The sequence below is a fragment of the Lagenorhynchus albirostris genome, chromosome 20, assembly GCF_949774975.1.
Source record: "Lagenorhynchus albirostris chromosome 20, mLagAlb1.1, whole genome shotgun sequence".
Taxonomy (NCBI): Eukaryota; Metazoa; Chordata; class Mammalia; order Artiodactyla; family Delphinidae; genus Lagenorhynchus; species Lagenorhynchus albirostris.
The window spans coordinates 2,822,127-2,844,511 of record NC_083114.1 but is presented as its reverse complement, the minus strand read 5'-3'; the positions used below and the strand labels follow the sequence as shown (position 1 = coordinate 2,844,511).

The 22,385-nt window shown below is 45.8% G+C and overlaps 1 protein-coding gene across 1 annotated transcript; it reads right to left on the bottom strand.

The window, feature by feature from the left end:
* Positions 1–13,445: 13,445 nt before the first annotated feature.
* UBB (ubiquitin B) lies at positions 13,446–15,540 on the bottom strand. The gene is made up of 2 exons (XM_060133633.1): positions 15,402–15,540; positions 13,446–14,733 (listed from the first exon to the last, which is right to left on the bottom strand). Exon 2 carries the CDS (start codon positions 14,725–14,727, stop codon positions 13,582–13,584), a length of 1,146 nt encoding a protein of 381 aa, XP_059989616.1. The 5' UTR covers positions 14,728–14,733; positions 15,402–15,540; the 3' UTR covers positions 13,446–13,581.
* Positions 15,541–22,385: the final 6,845 nt, after the last annotated feature.

Below are 22,385 nucleotides of genomic sequence, written 5' to 3'. Positions count from 1 at the left end.
GCCGAAATCAGTCAGTCCCAGCTTGTTTTTCTCAGCGTACCCCAAACACAGGAGGTCTGGGCCGCCCTGATTTGGCTCCAGAGGCCTGGAGCAGAGATGAGAGTCACTGGAGGGGTGGCAGCAGGTACTGCGTGTTCCAGCGCAATGGTGGGGGAGAGGCAGGAGCAGACCCACTCCTCCATTTCATCGTCCCAATTCAGAACACGCGTCCCCCCCCCAGCACCCCAGGAGACTTTCACACCCTCCCCTGTCTTGGGGAACAGCCCTCAGGGCTCCTGACCCTGACCTAGCTTGGTATTTATCATCCCTGGTAAATATGGGGATGTTACAGGCCTGTTCCACTTGATGACTGGGCATGTTTGTCTGGGCGGCCTCAGCACTTTGCACAGGGTAAGAAGGACCAATTTTTTTTTTCCTTTTTTATTTTTTTAATTGAAGTATAGTTGATTTACAGTGTTGTGCTAATGTTTGCTGTACAGCGAAGTGACTCAGTTATACACATATAGACATTATTTTAAATATTCTTTTCCATTCTGGTTTATCCCAGGAAATTAGACAGAGTTCCCTGTGCTATACAGTAGGACCTTGTTGTTTATCCATTCTAAATGTAATAGTTTGCATCTACTAACCCCAAGCTCCCAGTCCGTCCCTCTCCCTCCCCTCCCAGAAGGACAAATTTTATTCCTACACACGTGAGGCTTTGGAGCAAGGCCCAGAACTCGTATCCCCAGGAGATGTTTAGGCCCATATTCACACAGAGCTGTTCGGCCCCACCTGTCCAGATGGAAGTGGTGATATTTGCTGATTTCTGGGTGAGACCAAACCATGCCCCACAGAAAGTTTGTGTCTCCACCTTCTGCCCCTTACGTTCTGTGTTCCTGGGTCACCCCAGAAAGCCTGCACAGATGGTGTATATACTTTGGGGTATGTCTTTAGGCATGGGCCCCGTATTTCACTATAAATTTCCATGTGAGGAGACCCATTTTGCGCCCCGCTCACCTGAACCTCGTGGCCAGAGGTTGGAGCCATGCTGCACTGCTCTGGCCTGAAATACAAGTGGGGACGGCAAAGCAGGAAGTGAGATGAGTGAATTATTTTAGGTGGATGACGTGAGTCTGCAGGGGAGCAGCCTCTTAGAGGAAACCACCAGCACTTTACTAGGACTGAGCAGTCTCCACCTGCCTTCTTGTGGTTTTACAGAAAAGAGGAGAGGAGGTCGCAGAGGTTTCAGCGTCGGGGTGGGGGTGGGGGTGCCAGAGGAGTGCAGAGGATGCAACGTGCATACTCTTCCAGCCCCCGCTGCACCCCTTCAGCCTCTGTCTGCTCGCCTCTGGAGGTCTCTGTCTCAGCTCCCTGCTCACGCCCTTGGGTGGCTCGGGGCCTTGGTCCCTCCCGAGGTCCTGGCTGGTGTGGGAACAGGAGCCTCCAGGAAAAGCTCGGGGCAGGAGTAGCATCATCTAAAAGGCCGTCAGAGCATCTGAACTTAAGTATTGGCCGCAAAAAGAGAGCAGGCCGCTTGAGCTTCTAAAGGTGATTACGCTCAGGCCTGATGCTCAGAAAAACAGCTTTCACAGGAGTGGGAGGGGCCGGGGTGCCGATTCTCAGAAGCCAGGGCAAAGCAGGAGGTGTTGGGGCTGCCAGCTAACCTGTATGTAGCAGGGTGGGAAGGCCGAGGATTATGGAAGGGGAGAGCATTCTCCCTGGGGAGTAAGGCCTTCTTTGGGTAAGCCCCAAAGGCCCTTTTCTCTCCCAAATGCTGAAGCATCCCCTTTGCTGGAGCGGTCAGTATTTTCCGCTCTGACTCAGGGCGAGCAGAGCAGTTCTGAAAACTAGAAGTCTGAAGAAAGGCAAGCTGAGCAGAGCCGGGCCTCCCTCCGGCCTTCTCCCGCTCCAGAGCCTCCTGCGCGGATGGATGTGAACTTGCTGCTGCTTCGCGCAGCAGCCTGAGTTCTGGGGCCAGGTGGCCCTGCTGGCCCAGCCCCTCCACTCCTTCAGCGTGTGGTCCATGCCTCTCAAACACTGGCCTTGAGGGATGGAGGGAAGGCCCCCAATTTTCAGAACGGCTCCCTCACTTCTTTGGCCCAGAAATCATAAAGAAAAGGATTGGCAGATTCCTTTTGAAATCCAAAACTTCGGTTTTTACAAAGACACCATAAACAAAAAGTGAAATACCCCTCTGAAAGACACTGTTTATGACAGTTATAACAGAAAAGTGATTACTTTTTAGAATGTATAAGGCGGTCCTACAAATTAATAATAAGAACGGGCAAAGATGTGAACAGGTAATTTGCAATACAAATTAATGTCAAAAAATGCAAAAAGTGTTTAATCTCACAAGTTTAATCAGGGACATGCAAATTAAAAGTGTCATTTTTGCCCTTCAAATTATCCAAAATTAAAGTGATTATTAATATATATTGGATATGGTCACCTTATCTTTGATAAAGGAGGCAAGAATATACAATGGAGAAAAGACAGCCTCTTCAATAAGTGGTGCTGGGAAAACTGGACAGCTACATGTAAAAGAATGAAATTAGAACATTCCCTAACACCATACACAAAAATAAACTCAAAATGGATTAAAGGGCTTCCCTGGTGGTGCAGTGGTTGAGAGTCCGCCTGCCGATGCAGAGGACACGGGCTTGTGCCCCGGTTCAGGAAGATCCCACATGCCGCGGAGCGGCTGGGCCCATGAGCCATGGCTGCTGAGCCTGTGCGTCCGGAGCCTGTGCTCCGCAACGGGAGAGGCCACAACAGTGAGAGGCCCGCGTACCGCAAAAAAATGGATTAAAGACCTAAATGTAAGGCCAGACACTATAAAACTCTTAGAGGAAAACATAAGCAGAACACTCTATGACATCAGTCACAGCAAGATCCTTTTTGACCCACCTCCTAGAGAAATGGAAATAAAAACAAAAATAAACAAATGGGACCAAATGAAACTTAAAAGCTTTTGCACAGCAAAGCAAAACATAAAAAGACAAAAAGACAACCCTCAGAATAGGAGAAAATATTCGCCAATGAAGCAACTGACAAAGGATTGATCTCCAAACTTTACAAGCAGCTCATGCAGCTCAATATCAAAAAAACAAACAACCCAATCCAAAAATGGGCAGAAGACCTAAATAGACATTTCTCCAAAGAAGACATACAGATTGCCAACAGACGTATGAAAGAATGCTCAATGTCACTAATCATTAGAGAAATGCAAATCAAAACTACAATGAGGTATCACCTCACACAGGTAAGAATGGCCATCATCAGAAAATCTACAAACAATAAATGCTGCAGAGGTGTGGAGAAAAGGGAACCCTCTTGCACTGTTGGTGGGAATGTAAATTGATACAGCCACTATGAACAGTCTGGAGGTTCCTTAAAACACTAAAAATAGAACTACCATACGACCCAGCAGTCCCACTACTGGGCATATACCCTGAGAAAACCATAATTCAAAGAGTCACGTACCACAATGTTCATTGCAGCTCTGTTTACAATAGCCAGGACATGGAAGCAACCTAAGTGTCCACCAACAGATGAATGGATAAAGAAGATGTTGCACATCTTCAATATACAATGGAATATTACTCAGCCATAAAAAGAAATGAAATTGAGTTATTTGTAGTGAAGTGGATGGACCTAGAGTCTGTCATACAGAGTAAAGTAAGTCAGAAAAAGAAATACAAATACTGTATGCTAACACATATATGTGGAATCGAAACAAAAATTTAAAAAATTGTTGTGAAAAACCTAGGGGCAGGAGAGGAATAAAGACGCAGATGTAGAGAATGGACTTGAGGACACGGGGAGGGCAAAGGGCAACCTGGGACGAAGTGAGAGAGTGGCATGGACTTATATATACTACCAAACATAAAATAGATAGCTAGTGGGAAACAGCCACATAGCACAGGGAGATCAGCTTGGTGCTTTGTGACCACCTAGACGGGTAGGATAGGGAGGGTGGAAGGGAGACGCAAGAGGGAGGGGATATGGGGATATATGTATATGTATAGCTGATTCACTTTGTTATACAGCAGAAGCTAACGCACCATTGTAAAGCAATTATACTCCAATAAAGATGTTAAAAAAAAAAAAAAAAATATATATATATATATATGGGATTCCCTGGTGGTCCAGTGGTTAGGACTCCATGCTTCCACTGCAGGAGGCGCAGGTTTGATCCCTGGTCTGGGAACTAAGATCCTGCAAGTTGGGCAGTGTAGTCCCCAAAATATATATATATGAGGGTCTGGAGAACTAGATACTCTTATGCAGTATTGGTGGGAATTCATATTGGTATAGTTCTCTTTTTTATTGTGTTAAAAAATACGTAACAAAATTTACCGTTTTAACCCTTTTTAAATATAAGATTCAGTGGCATCAAGTACATTCACATTGTTATGCGCCATCACCATTATCATCTCCAGAGCTTTTTCATCATCCCAAACTGAAACTCTACACCCATTAAACACTAACTCTCCATCCCCTTTCCTCAGCCCCTGACAGCCACCATTCTACTTTCTGTCTCTATGAATTTGATTACTCTAAGGACCTCGTGTAGGTGGAATCATAGAGTACTTGTCCTTTTTGTCTGGTTTATTTCACCGAGATTCATCTACATCGCATGTGTCAGAATTTCCATCCTTTTCAAGGCTGAATAATATTTTGTTGCATGTGGTACCGTCTTTTTTTTTTTTTAATAAAGCATTTTATTTTTAAAATTTTATTTATTTATTTATTTATTTATGGCTGTGTTTGGTCTTCGTTTCTGTGCGAGGGCTTTCTCTAGCTGCGTTGAGCGGGGGCCACTCTTCATCGCAGTGCACAGGACTCTCACTATCGTGGCCTCTCTTGTTGCGTAGCACAGACTCCAGACGCACAGGCTCAGTAGTTGTGGCTCACGGGCCTAGTTGCTCCGCGGCATGTGGGATCTTCCCAGACCAGGGCTCGAAACCGTGTCCCCTGCATTAGCAGGCAGATTCTTAACCACTGCGCCACCAGGGAAGCCCCCTGTACTGTCTTTTTGAAGGGCAACTTTGTAGTAATCACAGATTTCAGTGCCATATTCTTGGATACCATTCCACTTCTAGCTATATCCTGAAGAAATATTTGCACGTCTGAGATGAGACGTTCTCAAGGATATTCATTGGAGCAGTGTTTTATTTATTTATTTTTTTGGCCACCCACCACATAGCTTGTGGGATCTTAGTTCCTGACTAGGGATTGAACCCGTGCCCGTTTCAGTGGAAGCCTGGAGTCCTAACCACTGGACCGCCAGGGAAGTCCCTGCAGGGTTGTTTTAATAGCGAAAAAAACCCACAAATATCCATCAGTAAAGAGATGGGTAAAATATGGTCTATCTGTACTGTGAAATATATTGTAGCAATTCAGAAAGAAGCAGGGAGATCTGTATGTGCTGGCTTCAAGCTACATGAGTATGTTCTGTACAATTCCTTTTATGTATAATTTTTAAAGTATGTTTTTATATAATACATACATATGTAAACACACTAGAACAACCTGGTGGTAAATACACCAAACCTTTACCAAGTGACACAGAGAAAGATAAGTGTGGAGAGAGATTCCGAGGAGGGACACTGAAAAAGGACTTTCAAGTTTTATTCTATACACACACGCACACACACACACACACACACACACACACACACATCCATTGATTGAGTCTTGACAACTGGATCACACTCACTGTTATTTAAGTAAAAAATACTGAGAAAATAGGAAATATGCTAAATTGAGTATATTTGGATTGTAGGTTTAATGGGTGCTTTCTTTTTCTGTATTTCTCAAGTTAATTACATTGAGTATGTATTACGTTCATAATTAGGAAAGCAATAATTTTTTTTTTGTGGTACACGGGCCTCTCATTCTTGTGGCCTCTCCCGTTGTGGAGCACAGGCATGGCTCCCGGGCCCAGCCACTCCGCGGCATGTGGGATCTTCCCGGACCGGGGCATGAACACGTGTCCCTTGCATCGGCAGGCGGACTCTCAACCACTGCGCCACCAGGGAAGCCCTAAAATGATTTTTTAAATAGCGCTTTTTTAAACCATTTTAAAAATTGAAGTATAGTTAATTTACAATGTTGTTAGCTTCAGGTGTACAGCAAAATGATTCAGAATATATATGTTCTTTTTCAGATTCTTTTTCATTATAAGTTGTTATAAGACATAGAAATTGAAGTATAGTTAATTTACAATGTTGTGTTAGCTTCAGGTGTACAGCAAAATGATTCAGAATATATATGTTCTTTTTCGGATTCTTTTTCATTATAGGTTATTATAAGACATAGAATATAGTTCCTTGTGCTATACAGTAGGTCCTTGTTGTTTTTTTGTGTTTTTTTGGCCATGCCGCCATGTGGGGTCTTTGTTCCCTGACCAGGGGTCGAACCTTTGCCCCCTGCAGTGGAAGCGTGGAGTCCTAACCACTGGACCGCCAGTGAATTCCCGGGTCCTTGTTTAGCAATAAAATTATTTTAAGGAAAACATGGTGTACCTACTATGAATTATTATGCAGACATTAGCAAGATTGAAGTAAATATATACATTGGGACATGTATATATTTACACAAATGTGTCTGTAGTGGCATAGAAATCCAGAAGGATACCTACAACGTGTATCCTTACAGTGTCCTTATGAACCAATAAGTAATGTTCCCATCACCCCTGATACAATTTCATTCCACTTTTCTCCTTGCTAAGTTCCTGCTATACAGGCCATCATATTGATCTTGAATTTAAGCTTTCTTCTGCCGTAGGACCTTTGCACGTGATGTTCCCTTTGCCTGGAACACCCTTCCCCCAGATATCATGAGGCAAGTCCCTCATTTCCTCCAGACCTTTGCTCAAATGTCATATTATCTGTGGGGCTTTCCCTGATCACCCAATGCCCTTTATTCTGCTTTATTATTATTATTTTTACTATAGTACTTTCCATTATCTAAAATATGATGTATTTGCATATTTGTCTGTCTCCTCTTTAATGTAACTTCCATGAGGGCAGACTTGGTCAGTTTTGTTCATTGCTACATTTCCAATGCTAGAAACACAGTAGACGATAAATATTTGTTCAATGAATAAATGGATGGAAAAATAGTCTCTTTCAATGGTTTGCTCGGGGATGTGTGAGAGAGGTAAGAGGGGATTTTTCACTTTTTACTGGATACTCCTATATGTCATTGGATGTGTTTTATCAAGAGCTTGGAAAAAAAAAAGAGCTTGTATCACTTTTGTATTTTAAAAAAATCAGGTAACTTTTTAAAAAATCACATGTCCAAACTTTACTACTGTTTTGTCTGTTAACAGCTGATGAAGACAAGCCACAGCAGGTACCAGCTGACTAAGAACAACTTACAGAAGAAACATTTAACCTGAAGTCTTATCCATTTCCCTGTGAGTTGGAAAAATGTTTTCCTTTATATTCTCTTTTGTATTTGTGTTGCTCTATTTTTTTTAATTTTATTTATTTATTTATTATTTATTTATTTATTTTTGGCGGCGTTGGGTCTTTGTTGCTGCGCGTGGGCTTTCTCTAGTTGCAGCGAGCGGGGCTACTCTTCGTTGTGGTGCGAGGGCTTCTCATTGCAGTGGCTTCTCTTGTTGCCGAGCACAGGCTCTAGGTGCACAGGCTTCAGTAGTTGTGGCACATGGGCTCAGTGGTTGTGGCTCGCGGGCTCCAGAGTGCAGGCTCAGTAGTTGTGGCACACAGGCTTAGGAGCTCTGCAGCATGTGGGATCTTCCTGGACCAGGGCTCGAACCCGTGTCCCCTGCATTGGCAGGCGGATTCTTAACCACTGTGCCACCAGGGAAGCCCCTGTGTTGCTCTGTTTTAGTAGTAGAATATCCAGACCCAGTTTGTGACACTCCCTGAGGCCAGCAATGCTTCTGCCCTGCAGAGGCCAGGAAACCAAGCAAAATCAGCAGTGCTGGGTAGGGAGATGGGAGGGGTCATGGCTCTAACAAGGTTTCTCAAAGTGTGAGGGATGTTACCCGATTGAAGAGTTAAGTGGAAAAAAAAAAAGTGAAATTGGAACACACTGGGTTGAACCACATTAAACCGGTTTCTTTAAGGCAGAACTTCTTGGAGTCTTCAAGATGGTCTCCAAGGGGGAAGTAACAGACAACTTCCTGAGCTCCTGTGACCACAGCATCCTTTCACAGTGGTTGTAATGTTTGGAGGACAGAGGGAAACACTGATATCAGAAACTTGTGAAGGTAAAGGTGTTCCTTAAGAGGAGTGCTGGTGTTAACATGGTTAGAGGAGTAGGTGCTAGAGTAAATTACTGGCGTTGGCAGACCTACTAGCTGGAGAGTGACAGCTTCTGATGGCCACGAAAAAGAGGGGGAGATAAGGATGGTGATGGGATCAAGAAAGTATGAAAAAAGGAAAATCTCGGGCTTCCCTGGTGGTGCAGTGGTTGAGGGTCCGCCTGCCGACGCAGGGGACGCGGGTTTGTGCTCCGGTCCGGGAGGATCCCGCATGCCGCGGAGCGGCTGGGCCATGGCCGCTGAGCCTGCGCATCCGGAGCCTGTGCTCCACAGTGGGAGGGGCCACGGCAGTGAGAAGCCCGCGTACCGCAAAAAAAAAAAAAGGAAAGGAAAATCTCAAAACTTATTTCCCAGTTAGTATCGTTGCACTAAGTGCAAGATCCTTTCCCCAAAATCAACATTTATCTTAAAGCTTCCACTTGGTGTTGGCTGGGCCTGATTGAAAGAGAGCCATGACTTGCCCCTTTGGATTATTTGAGGAATAAGCAGAGTGTATCTAAAATGAAGCTTGTGATGGACTTCCCGGGTGGCGCGGTGGTTAAGAGTCCACCTGCCAATGCAGGGGACACCGGTTCGAGCCCTGGTCCGGGAAGATCCCACATGCTGCAGAGTAACTAAGCCCGTGCGCCCCAACTACTGAAGCCCGCGCGCCGAGAGCCCGTGCTCCACAGCAAGAGAAGCCACCGTAATGAGAAGCCCGCGCACCGCAACGAAGAGTAGCCCCCGCTCAACGCAACTAAAGAAAGCCCATGCACAGCAATGAAGACCTAATGCAGCCAAAAATAAAAATAAATAAAAAAAATTTTTTTTTAAATGAAGCTTGTTGAGGTTCAGTAATCTTGTTGAGGTTCGGAAAGTCTCGTGAGATGTAGTTTCCATGGAAAATGAAACAGAGACTGGTGCAAAATAAGTCTACTCTGCAGTTTGGGAGTGCGGCCTGACTTCAGGGCGGAATGACTGGCCCTTGGACAGGGGCCCGCTTGTTGTGAACACTGCTGGTGCTGTGTTGTCAGTGACTTCAGTCCTCTTGAAAGCCTGGGGGTGGCGATAAAGAAGCTGAAATACATCTCCCTTCACAATCCCCCCTTTCCTCTCCTGAAGCCACACACAGGGGCCCACTCATCTGCGTGCTTGTGCACATGCGCACACCTTTTTCTCTAGCATTTTTCACTGTCTTGAATGGTGTTCCATGAGTTCCTATCTCCTTCATTCTGTTGAACTACTGCATTATCATCATTTAACCACTCCCCTTTGATGGGCAATTAGCTTGTTCCCAATTTTGTCATTAGTGTTGTCAGCAGTAGGCAAGTTTTTCCATTGTTTTAAGTACTTCACATGTGATCTTCATAACTACTCTGATAGGTATAACTACCCCATTTTTATAGGTAAGGAATCTGATGTACTGACAGGATAAATGAGTTGCCCAAGGTTACAAGCCAGTAAGTGGTGCAGCCACGTATGAACTCAAGTAGTCCGGTCTGCAGAGCAACACTCTGAACCATTACATTAGACATTTTTACACTGAGGGCATATGATCTTTTAAATTGAATAGACCTAATTTTATGTAAAATCCACTGTGCCGTTTTCATATTTTTCATTTCACTGAGAACTGGCAAAAACTTATCTTGGAGTGGCAGCAGGCCACAGACCAGCCCCTGGGACCACTGCTTTCAGTATACCAAGCAAGTATTCTTTTAACACATCTTTGCACACACGTGTGAGCTTTCTTTCAGGAAAGGGAACAAGAAATATATTAACAGAAACTCTTCTTTTATCCAATTCCTAAGTAAAAGGGAAACAGTGAAGATTACAAGTGGGGGTGGTTGAGTGGCAGCTTGTTGTGCAAACTCTGGCATCTCAGGGCACGTAATGATGTACGGTACAAGCAGTTCTGGTCAACACAGGGAATCTGCTTTCCTGAGATAGCACAGGTCCAAGATTAAGTTTAAAATAATTTGCAAGACTGACCCACATACACTTTGGACACCAGCCTAACAAGTCACAAAGGTCCCATAAGCATCCCTCTGTGTTATTGTTTCTGAGGTTTTATAAGGGGTGGAGAGGTCCAGGGAGACATTCCCTTAAAGGAAGGGCAGGTGAAGTATTTGCACCATGGGCTGTAACGGAATATACATGTATCTTCCTTCCCATGGGCTCTTTAACATTTGGACCAACACTGGACTTGAGAACTATATCCCTGACAGTTGGATGAGAAGCTAACTGGACAAGGAACGTTGAGATGAGTAGGTGACAGGACTGAGAACTCTCTTGGCTTGAGATCCGTGAACAAATCTTTATGAACTCTCCCATCCCTTTCTAGGTCATCCCGAAGTTTCACTCCTAGTCACATTTCCCCCCTGCATTGCTGACCCCTCAGTCAACAGGAGTCAGCTGGGACCACAAACCACAACGGGCCTGTTTAATGCAGCGTAGAGCAAGGTTTGAGGCCAAGAGTGAAAAACCGACTTCCAAAACCAACTGATGGCACAGGTTGTTGAAGACCAACGCATTTAGAGAGACTTTTCCTTGCTCAGACTTCAGGTGTGTAGAGTGAGTTTCCTGAGATCCACAGATTTCAGGTGTGTAGAGTGAGTTTGCTGAGATCCATGAATACCTTAAGGGATCCCTACAGATAGGAAGAGATCCTGAGAGAATTAGGGCAACAGCTGAAACCTTACTCAAGGGATTCACAGGACTGCAGACCTGAGAGCCTGTCAAGTCAGTGATTTGGGAGAAAGGCCAACACAATTGTGCGAGTCCTATCGCCCAAATCAGCACTAGTCTTCACTTACTCAGGTGAAATGATTTTTCAGGTTTATTAAGTGTAATGTGTAGGAAAGAACTTTTAATCCTCAAAACCCAGCTTTACTGCAAAAGGCCTAAATTATTAAATATTCAGCAAAACACCCGACCTGCAAGCAGCAGTTTGAGGGGCAAGGAACCTAATAAAACTTCATGAATTTTCTGAGCTATGTCGGAGTTGACACTTGGATTCCAGTCCTTGGTTTGCCTGGAACAAAAACCAGGCCTTGAGCAAGTCAAAACACTGGGACTGGGAAGGATATAACCTTCCAATCTGACAGTGAATATAATGTGTTCCCTTAAGTCTAAGGAAGGCTTTTTAAAGGCTTGATGTTTCATTACCACTTTTTGTTGTTGTTGTTGTTGCGGTACGCGGGCCTCTCACTGTTGGGGCCTCTCCCGTCGCGGAGCACAGGCTCCGGACGCGCAGGCTCAGCGGCCATGGCTCACGGGCCCAGCCGCTCCGCGGCACGTGGGATCTTCCCGGACCCGGGCACGAACCCGCGCCCCCTGCATCGGCAGGCGGACTCTCAACCACTGCGCCACCAGGGAAGCCCCATCCGAAGCAGGGGACACGGGTTCGTGCCCCGGTCCGGGAGGATCCCGCATGCCGTGGAGCGGCTGGGCCCGTGAGCCATGGCCGCTGAGCCTGCGCGTCCGGAGCCTGTGCTCCGCGACGGGAGAGGCCCCAACAGTGAGAGGCCCGCGTACCGCAAAAAATTAAAAAAAAAAAAAAAAAAGGTTTAATATAAGCAGTTTCCCCCCTTTCTGGCCCAAGTTTTTACCACTCCAATTAGTTGAAGCATTAACAGTCTAAAATTAAGAGCTACCTCCAGTGTCTAACTTAACCAAGAAAACCGGGTAAGTATTCCAATTTAGTATTTCTAGGACAGAAGTTTAAGAAAAGCTACTGCGAGGGCAGAGTTCCTAAAACTATGCGCCAAGCACTTCTCAGGTACACCTGGAGTTATCAAAGGTGTATTTCTAGACATGCTCGGCTTTCTACATTTTTAGTGATTCTTACCCCTAACATTGCTTTTGTGGTTACACCAGCTTTAGTACCGGAAGAGCTATTTCCCTAGCATAGTGCAAAACTGAGATAACCAGGAGGGCTTCCAACTCCTCCCCCTTACTTGCACGTCCCTCCCCTCACCACTGTTTTGTACCAAGTTGAGAAGGAGCACTGAAGTTACATTACAGCGAGTCGACTATGAAGGGGGAAAAGGTTGAGAACTTAAAAGTATTGTAAAAAAATAAATTAAAAAAGAGTACCTTGTGCCCAGAAAGATTCTTACTCCCTCAGTTTTGTATCAGTATTGGAAACATACTGCCTAGTGTTTATTGGTATGGCAGCACAAAAACTGCTTGTGTAGGGCTTAGACAAGATTCTTACCACGACCTGAATTAGAGAATCTCTTACTGGAGCAATCTTATCCTTACAGTGAGGCAAAGCTGTTAGTCATTAGGAACCAATTATGTTAGGAACCACCTTAATTTGCTGCCTAACACACCCAAGTCAGCAAGTTGCCTTAAATTAGTATACCCTTTGTTATTTTAGAAGATGTTGGGGGTAGGAGTTTATTTTTGCTGTGCTGGGTCATCCTTTCTGTGCTAGGGCTTTTAGTTGTGGCAAGCGGAGGCCACTCTTCATCGCGGTGCACGGGCCTATCGTGGCCTCTCTTGTTGTGGAGCACAGGCTCCAGACACGCAGGCTTAGTAGTTGTGGCTCACGGGTCCAGATGCTCCGTGGCATGTGGGATCTTCCCAGACCAGGGCTCAAACCCGTGTCCTCTGCATTAGCAGGCAGATTCTCAACCACTGAGCCAGCAGGGAAGCCCTAGTATACCCTTTTAACTCAGGAATTCTTCCAAGCAATTTGTCTCTCCACCTTTGTTGACTAGGGCTCCACTTGGTTCTTGGCTCAGTTCACAAAGCAGAATTAGGGTTCTATATCATTGTCTAAGGCTGAGCACTTAAATGTATGCACTAGAAAGAAAAAAAAAAGCACAAGGATAGTCAACAAATAATGATATTGAAAGCACAACTGAGCAGCCTGGATCGCCATCTGAGGTGGAGGCACACAGGCAAGTTTGCTTTCTCTCAATATGCCTCCATATTCAATAGTTTTAAATTCTTACACTTTAAAATTGTTTTAATGACACCAGAATCCTAACTTGTAAATGATCTTGAACAAAGGACAAAAGTCCCTACACCTTGGCACACCCAATGTTTACCAAAGTCAAGTGACTTAATTTTGGTCATATTGACCACCTCAAGTTAAATGCCTTCTTTGAACACCACTTTAACCAGTTAGGAGTCCCCACCATCACTACATAATTTCAGGACAACAGACACCAAATATGCTACCATGCAACAAAACCTTTATTAACATTTTGAACAAGTTCAGCTACTACTGAAACTATCTTAAATTGGGGCAAATAGCTAGAATGCAGGGTGATGCCATTATTGGGCATTATGAATGCAAGACTGAATAATTAACAGCCACCCCTCAGACGAAGGACCAGGTGCAGGGTCGACTCTTTCTGGATGTTGTAATCAGAGAGAGTGCGGCCATCTTCCAGCTGTTTGCCTGCAAAGATGAGCCTCTGCTGGTCAGGGGGGATGCCTTCCTTATCCTGGATCTTGGCCTTCACGTTCTCGATGGTGTCACTGGGCTCCACCTCTAGGGTGATGGTCTTGCCGGTCAGGGTCTTCACGAAGATCTGCATACCACCCCTCAGACGTAGGACAAGATGCAGGGTCGACTCTTTCTGGATGTTGTAATCAGAGAGAGTGCGGCCATCTTCCAGCTGTTTGCCTGCAAAGATGAGCCTCTGCTGGTCAGGGGGAATGCCTTCCTTATCCTGGATCTTGGCCTTCACGTTCTCGATGGTGTCACTGGGCTCCACCTCCAGGGTGATGGTCTTGCCGGTCAGGGTCTTCACGAAGATCTGCATACCACCCCTCAGACGGAGGACCAGGTGCAGGGTCGACTCTTTCTGGATGTTGTAATCAGAGAGAGTGCGGCCATCTTCCAGCTGTTTGCCTGCAAAGATGAGCCTCTGCTGGTCAGGGGGGATGCCTTCCTTATCCTGGATCTTGGCCTTCACGTTCTCGATGGTGTCACTGGGCTCCACCTCCAGGGTGATGGTCTTGCCGGTCAGGGTCTTCACGAAGATCTGCATACCACCCCTCAGACGGAGGACCAGGTGCAGGGTCGACTCTTTCTGGATGTTGTAATCAGAGAGAGTGCGGCCATCTTCCAGCTGTTTGCCTGCAAAGATGAGCCTCTGCTGGTCAGGGGGGATGCCTTCCTTATCCTGGATCTTGGCCTTCACGTTCTCGATGGTGTCACTGGGCTCCACCTCCAGGGTGATGGTCTTGCCGGTCAGGGTCTTCACGAAGATCTGCATACCACCCCTCAGACGGAGGACCAGGTGCAGAGTCGACTCTTTCTGGATGTTGTAATCAGAGAGAGTGCGGCCATCTTCCAGCTGTTTGCCTGCAAAGATGAGCCTCTGCTGGTCAGGGGGGATGCCTTCCTTATCCTGGATCTTGGCCTTCACGTTCTCGATGGTGTCACTGGGCTCCACCTCCAGGGTGATAGTCTTGCCGGTCAGGGTCTTCACGAAGATCTGCATTTTGACCTACAAAGTAAAACGTTAGTGTTTCACCTCAGGATTTTTTACTGCTTTCGTAGGTAATCAATTCTTTACAACGAACAGTTTATTATTCTTAACTACGTTAATGACTCTCACTAACCTCCCCCAATTACTAGACTAACCGTTAAGTTAATCACTGAACACAAAATTCCTTAGTCAAAACGGCAACCCAAACGGGATGGCAGAATCAAAAGTGCTTTCTGAGATGAACATCCAGTTCTCTTTCCCTTAACTGCTACAGGTATTTCGCTAAAATGCCCCCGCCCCAATTTCCCCTAAACCTAGTATCATGGCGGCATTAAAATAAAAATCCCGGTTAGACGGAAGTACGGTGCGATACCTTCTCCACGTCGGGATTCAAATTAAAACCTTTCCAGAAGCCCCAGCCGACTACCTCTCTTCCACCTTCCCCGCCACGAAAAGAGAGAATGGAATCTCCATCGGTTAAGTATCCGTTGGCCTCTGCGGGCTCGCGCACCAACCGCCCCGCTCCCAACCCGTAAACAAGGCCCGCTCTTCCGGAAAAGCCGGCGCCGCGTCACCTCGCCTCCCCTCCCCCACCCCTCCCCGCGGCCTCCGAGCCCCCGCCCGCTCACCCTCACGGACGCCCCCCTCTCCAGTTCTCCCGGCACTCGTAGGCCGTGGGCCAGTACCTGTGAGCGAATCCGAAAATGCTGCGAATTCAACAACGCCGAGTCACCTCCACCCCAACACAGCAGGCCCCAACGATGCCAGTCGCCTCTGAACGCTGCGGTTCGGCAGGGCCGAAATTTATGCAACGTCTGTTGCGTCACTTATCACTCTTACGTAGGCGCCGTGTCCGTGCGCCGCTGAAAGTAGTTCGCTCGGCCCCCACCTCCCGCGACGCAGTTAGGCCCTTCGACTGACCCCTAAATTGCTTAGAGCCGAGCAAAGGATCCTAACAAGTCAGCTCACCTCTCTTCCAGGTGATCCTTCTCCTCCTTTCGGAAAAGGTAGGAAAATTATCGGGCGGATGAATTCGAGTTAAGGGGACCTTCCTCGAAAGCTCTGGAAACTTCCTTGCGGCGCCGGCGCTGATTGGTGAGGCGTGTGAGGCGAGGCCGGCGCTGATTGGTGGAGAACGCGGCGGCTCGGCTGTTGCTGGGCTCTGGCTGGAGTGGTTCGGTACCGACGTTACTTAGTAACTGAGTGCGCGTGCGCGGCAGAGGAGAGCCTTCGGGAGAGAAGCGTACTTCCGGCCGGGGGTGGAGGAGGGGGCCTTCGCTCCTTCCTCCGAGGCCCCGACCCCGTAAATGTCGTGTTTTCAGGGCTTTGGTTGGAGCATAGCGGGCTCCGCGGCGACTTTCCTGAGAAGGGCTCCCTGTCCCGGTCTGGAGGTGCCCAGGCGCTGGGCGGCGGGGCCCGTAGTAGTTTTTCCCGGTGTCTGCTCTGAAGCATAAGCCCCCCTCACACTGGCCTGTTTTTAGTTTTGTTCTTGTCTGGATCAGCGTTGCGGAGCTTTAGTCACGCTTTACAGTTAGGGTGCTTTGGTCGTGCTGTGAGGAGACGAAATCTAGACTCTGTCGGTGGACTCTGCTGAGCCCCGGTTTCTCCCCCGACCCTTCCCCCACCGCGGAGCCCCCGGCTCCCACCCCATACCGTGGAGGTTTCTCCTGAGCTCTCTCATTGCGGAGCACCCCTCCCCCCAGCCTCTCCCACGGCGACGCCTCCCCCACTCCCCATCCCCCACTCCCCATCCCCCCACCGCGGATCCCCACCCAACGCACACTGCGAAGGCTCCCTCCCTCTTCCGCATCATGGAGGCCCCGCTCTCCCCTCCCCAACACCCTCCATGTGACCCGGCGGCCGTGCAACGACCAAAACTGCACATCCCTTTCCCTCTTAGCAGTTTGTCCAGACTCTGGTGGGGAAAGAGGGAATGTGGATTAGGGAGCCGAAAACCCACTTGGAGAGACAGAGAATCCATGTACGAGAAATAGCTAGTATTTTTAGTGTCCCATCAATGTGTTGGTTGTGCATGCGACAGTAAAGGTGGGCCTAACCAGCTCGGACTGGTTTCCGCGCACTGGGGTTATGGCCGCTCGTCCGCAGGGAGATAACCCAGGGAACGTGAGTCAGGCAGGCGTGTTTGGATCCGGAGCCCCGCAGCCCCGCGTCTAAGTCATGCAGGTGGAGGCGTAAACAAACATGTGAGCGGCTGTTTGTCACGTAATAGCAGCCTCCCTAAGTTAAGAGGTGGTGTAACGATGTGCGCATGAGTACCAACTGGCTAGCTATCACTTAGAAAAGGTCGTTAGTCATTAAATGACATCTCTAAGCTTAACATTAAGACTATGTCGGTGGAGCTGCAATGTGACAGGTTTATGCGTTAACGCCTAGACAGCTCTGAATTATTTAAAACTTGGTAAGATCTACTTACAGGGGTAATAGGAGATGGAAATAAAGTTTCTTTAAGATCATTTGGATTGGGAGGTAGTTGATAAAATGTTTATTGCGCAAAGTATAAATTTTCATTTTCGTTAAGCTGACAGTGAGTAGTCTGAGCTTGTTTCACCAAATCGCAGTTCCTCCTGAGTCATACATGTGAATTGGTAGAATGATCTAGAATGGAGATCTCATGGTTTGATATGATGACTTGGCTGGGAATTCTAGCAGTTACCAGAAATAAGTTAGTTATACAGCTTCTTGGTTTAATGTTTTACCGAAGGGCATTTGGTAAGCTCAACATAGCAAACTGTTTTCAGAAAGGAGGCCTGTGCCTTCCTTGTATAATAAAAACAAGATGAATTTTTTATGGCCTGTTTATAAATAAAACTTTTAATAATAGCATCATTTCTGGTGATAAATTGTAAAAAGTAATTGGTAAACAAATTAAAGACTAGATGGGCAAAATCCCCCAAATCAGGAATTTGGAAATCTAGCACAATACTTGGTATTGTGCTCAATAAATGTTTGTTCAGTGAAGTGCAGTTTCCCTTTTGTTCAACTGGGGAAAAAAAACCCAAACAAACAACTGTGACAGCCTTAGACACTTAAAATACAAAACAGAAAGCCAGTACTTATTTAACATCCATAGACAAATAGTTTTTGCCTAGGCAGTTCCTTTGAAAAAAACGAAGAGGATTTGATTCTGAGATTCAAAGTGATGTTTTACTTAGCTAGATGTCTTTTAATAAAAATCTGTGAGAAAACTATGTTTCCAATTATAAATTCACAATTGTTTTCTTGACATTATCAGCTGATATTTAAAGTATGGAGTTAGTCTGTGGTTTGTCATTTCCTTGTTTGGCAATTTATCTCGACAGAATTATGAGACTAATTCCTAATTTCTTACCACCGAGTTAGAAACTTTGATATTGAATGCCCAAATGAACACAGAGCAAAATTCTAAATTGTCTTTACACTGGGCCTCAAAATTACAAAAATCTGTCCATTTAAAAATAGGTACTCAAAAATGTTTTTACTGTGAAATATTACATACATATATGAAAGTTGGAGGTAATATAATAAACACCGTATAACCACCACCCAACTTTATTAAATCTTAACATCTTGCTATTTTGCTTCAGCTTTTTTTTAATATAAAAATTTATTTAGTTTATTATTTTTGGCTGCGTTGGGTCTTTGTTGCCTTCTCTGGTTGCGGCGAGCGAGGGCTACGCTTCGTTGCGGTGCGCGGGCTTCTCGTTGCAGTGGCTTCTCTTGTTGCAGAGCACGGGCTCTAGGAGTGCGGGCTTCAGTAGTTGTGGCTTGTGGGCTCTAGAGCGCAGGCTCAGTAGTTGTGGCACACAGGCTTAGTTGCTCCGCGGCACGTGGGATCTTCCCGGACTAGGGCTCGAACCCGTGTCCCCTGCACTGGCAGGCGGATTCTTAACCATTGTGTCACCAGGGAAGTCCCAGTATTAGTCATTTTTGGACTGGCTGATTTCACTTAACATAATGTCTTCAAGGTTCATCCGTGCGTGTGACAAAATTTCCTTTTTTTAAGGCTGACTAGTATTCCATTGTGTGTATAGAACACATTTTGTCTATCCATTCATCTGTCTATGGATATATTGGATTGCTTTCACCTCTTGGCTGTTATGAATAATGAACTGCTGCGATGCACACGTGTGTGCAGATATCTCTTTTTAAGACCCTGCTTTTAGTTCTTGTGGGCAGACACCCGGAGGTGGGATTGCTGGATCTTTTTTTTTTTTTTTGCGGTACGCAGGTCTCTCACTGCTGTGGCCTCTCCCACCGCGGAGCACAGGCTCCGGACGCGCTGGCTCAGCGGCCATGAATCACGGGCCCAGCCGCTCCGTGGCATGTGGGATCCTCCCGGACCGGGGCACGAACCCGTGTCCCCCGCATTGGCAGGCGGACTCTCAACCACTGCACCACCAGGGAAGCCCTGCTGGATCTTAATGTGACAAAATTTTTAAGTTTTCGAGGAGCCTCCATACTGTTTTCCACAGCCGTTGCACCATTTTACATGCCCACCCAAAAAGGCACAGCCACGATTGTTCCACTTCCTCAACATTTGTTACTTAAAAAAAAACCCAAATGGTGGCTGTCCTCACGGGTATAAGATGATATCTCCTTGTGACTTCGATTTGCATTTCCTTAATGATTTATTTTTTACTTCAAAATAATTACAGATTCACAGGAAGTCGCAAAAATAGCAGAGAAGTCTCAATGTACCCTTCACCCATTTTCCCCCAGTGATAACACCTTACACAACGGTAGTACAATATCAAAACCGAGAAATTAACACTGGTGCAACGCACAGACCTTTATTCAGACTTCAGCAGTTTTACGTGCGCTTTTGTGTGTGTGCATAGTTGTGTGCAGTTTTATCACATGGGTAGTAGATTCATGTCATCCCCACCACGGTCAAGATACAGAGCTGTTTTCATCACCGTGAGGATAACCTCTTGATACCGCTTTATGGTTGGTCACAAGCTTCTCCCACCACTTACGCCCAAGCCCAGGCAATCATTAATCTGTTCTGCACCTGGATAATTTCGTCATTTTGAGAATGTTACATAAATGGAATCGTACGATGTGTAACTTTTTGACATTAGCTTTTGTCTAAAATTCATCCAAATTGTTGAATATATATTCATAGTTCATTCCTTTTTGTTGCTGAGTAGCATTCTGTTGTATATGTGTCCCACAGTTGGTTTAATCATTCACCTACAGATGGACTTTTGGGATGCTTCCAATTTTTGGCTATTACAAGGCTTAAGCAACAAAAATTCAACTGAGTAATGGCTTTATGCAACAATTTGTGAATCAGGCAGTATCACACCTAGCAACAGAAAGGATCTCTGTAGAGCTGCAGAAAAGGAAAGGCTTTTATTTTTTTGGCCACCGGCCACGCGGCATGGGGGACCTTAGTTCCCAGACCAGGGATCAGACCCATGCCCCCTGCAGTGGAAGTGCTGAGTCTTAACCATTGGACCGCCAGGGAAGTCCCAAGGAGAGGTTTTTAAAGCCAGAGAGGAAGCAGAAAAAAGGAAAGAATTAGCAAAGAGTACCTTGTTTGGGGCGAGGATGCCCTCCTAAGGGGAAGGGAAGGGGTGTACCCATGGATTACCTCCTAGTGCTAACTACGACATTTCCAGGTTGTCTGGTTAAAGGTCACATTCCCGGGGAAGCTTGGAACTGCAATTGGGTTAGGTATTAAGTCTTGGTTTGCTGCCCTGGGGCCTAACACGAGTGACTCCATTTGGGACATTTTGTCTCCTTTTAAATTTTTTATATTTGGCCACACTGCGCAGCATGCGGGATCTCACTTCCCTGACCAGCGATTGAACCCACACCCGCTGCAGTGGAAGTGTGGAGTCTTAACCAGTGGACCGCTAGGGAAGTCCCTTGTCTCCTTTTTAACACAAGCTTCTATGATCATTCATGTACTTTTTTTTTTTTTTTTTTGGTACGCAGGCCTCTCACTGTTGTGGCCTCTCCCGTTGCGGAGCACAGGCTCTGGACACGCAGGCTCAGCGGCCATGGCTCACGGGCCCAGCCGCTCCGCGGCATGTGGGATCTTCCCGGACCGGGGCACGAACCCGTGTCGCCTGCATCGGCAGGCAGACCCCTAACCACTGCGCCACCAGGGAAGCCCCATGTACATTTTTGTGTGAACATATGTTTTCATTTCCCTGGGATGAATGCTTACTACTGTAATTGCTGGGTTATATGGTATGTATATGGTTAGGTTTTTAAGAAACTGCTAAGCTATCTTCCAGAGGGGCTGTATTATTTACTCTCCCACCCCCAGTGTCTGGGAGATGCAGTTTCTTTGCATCCTTACAGCATTTGGTATGGTCACTATTTTTTATTTTAGCTACCTAATGCTTGTGTAGTGATATTTCATCATAGATTTAATTTGCATTTCCCTAATGATTGATGATGTTAAACATATTTTCATGTGCTTATTTGCCATGTGGATATCGTTTTTGCTAAAATGTCTGTTCATGTCTTTTGCCCATTTTGTAATTGGATTGTTTGCCCTTTTACTGTTGAGTTTTGAGAGTTCTTTATGTGTTCTAGATACAAGTTCACAAATTCTTAGAAGAAAATACAGATGTTTTCCTCCATTCTATAAGTTGTCTTTTAACTTTTTTTTTTTTTTTGGCCACGCCACACAGCATGTGGAATCTTAGTTCCTCAACCGGGGATTGAACCCGCGCCCCTTGCATTGGAAGCGTGGACTCTTAACCACTGGACCGCTAGGGAAGTCCTGTCTTTTCACTTTCTTGATGGTGTCTTTTGAAATATAAGTTTGTTATTTTGATGACGTCTCAACACCCTATCTTATATCACGCTTACCTGATCTCTTCCACAATCACCTCCATTTTACCTGAGCAATGAACCTTGGCATCACCGGAAACTGACTGAACTGTGCTTTCTTAAACCCCAGCATTCAACTCTCAGGGCCCAACCTGTTGCTTGTCTAGCTGTCTTTCTACCTTGTTTGCATCTGCTCTGTAAACCTTCTAAGGCCTGCAGTTCCCCAGTTCTCTGTTTTTTTCCTCTTAACAGCATCTTTCACAGAGCAAAATTTAAAAATTTTGATGAAGTCCAATTTACTGTTTCTTTTCTTTCTTTAATGGATTGTGCTTTTGGTGTCATGTCTAAGAGCTCTTCACCCAGCCCTAGATCCCAAAGATTTTCTTCTGTGTTTGTTTGGTTTTTTTAAAAATTATTTTCCTTATCGGTTTAGCATAGATTTGTTTGTTGTTGGTACTGTTGTTGTTTTGGCCCGGAGGCATGGCATGCGGGATCCTATGCGTGGAGTCCTAACCACTGGACTGCCAGGGAAGTCCCATTCTCCTGTATCTTTTCTACATGTAAATCTATTATTCATTTTGAGGTTTAAGTTGAGGTTCATTTTTTCACTTTTGGATGTCCAGTTCCTCCAGTTTCTCCATGGAAACACTATCTTTCCTCCATTGAATTACTTTTGCACCTTTGTCAAAACTCAGTTGGCTGGACTTGTATGGATCTATGTTAGTTGTTTGGTTTTTAAACTATTCCCTTTCCAATAACAATTCTTTCTTTCTCTTCCTGAAGGTAACACAGTGCTGAGTTCGATGTTTATCAACCCCAGGAACCTTTTAAGTCTAATAATATAAATTTATGTTTCCGTAAATATTACATGTTGGTAT

Bases quoted from the DNA above. Each gene is read 5' to 3' on its own strand.
- UBB (XM_060133633.1), bottom strand. From the start codon at position 14,727: ATGCAGATCTTCGTGAAGACCCTGACCGGCAAGACTATCACCCTGGAG.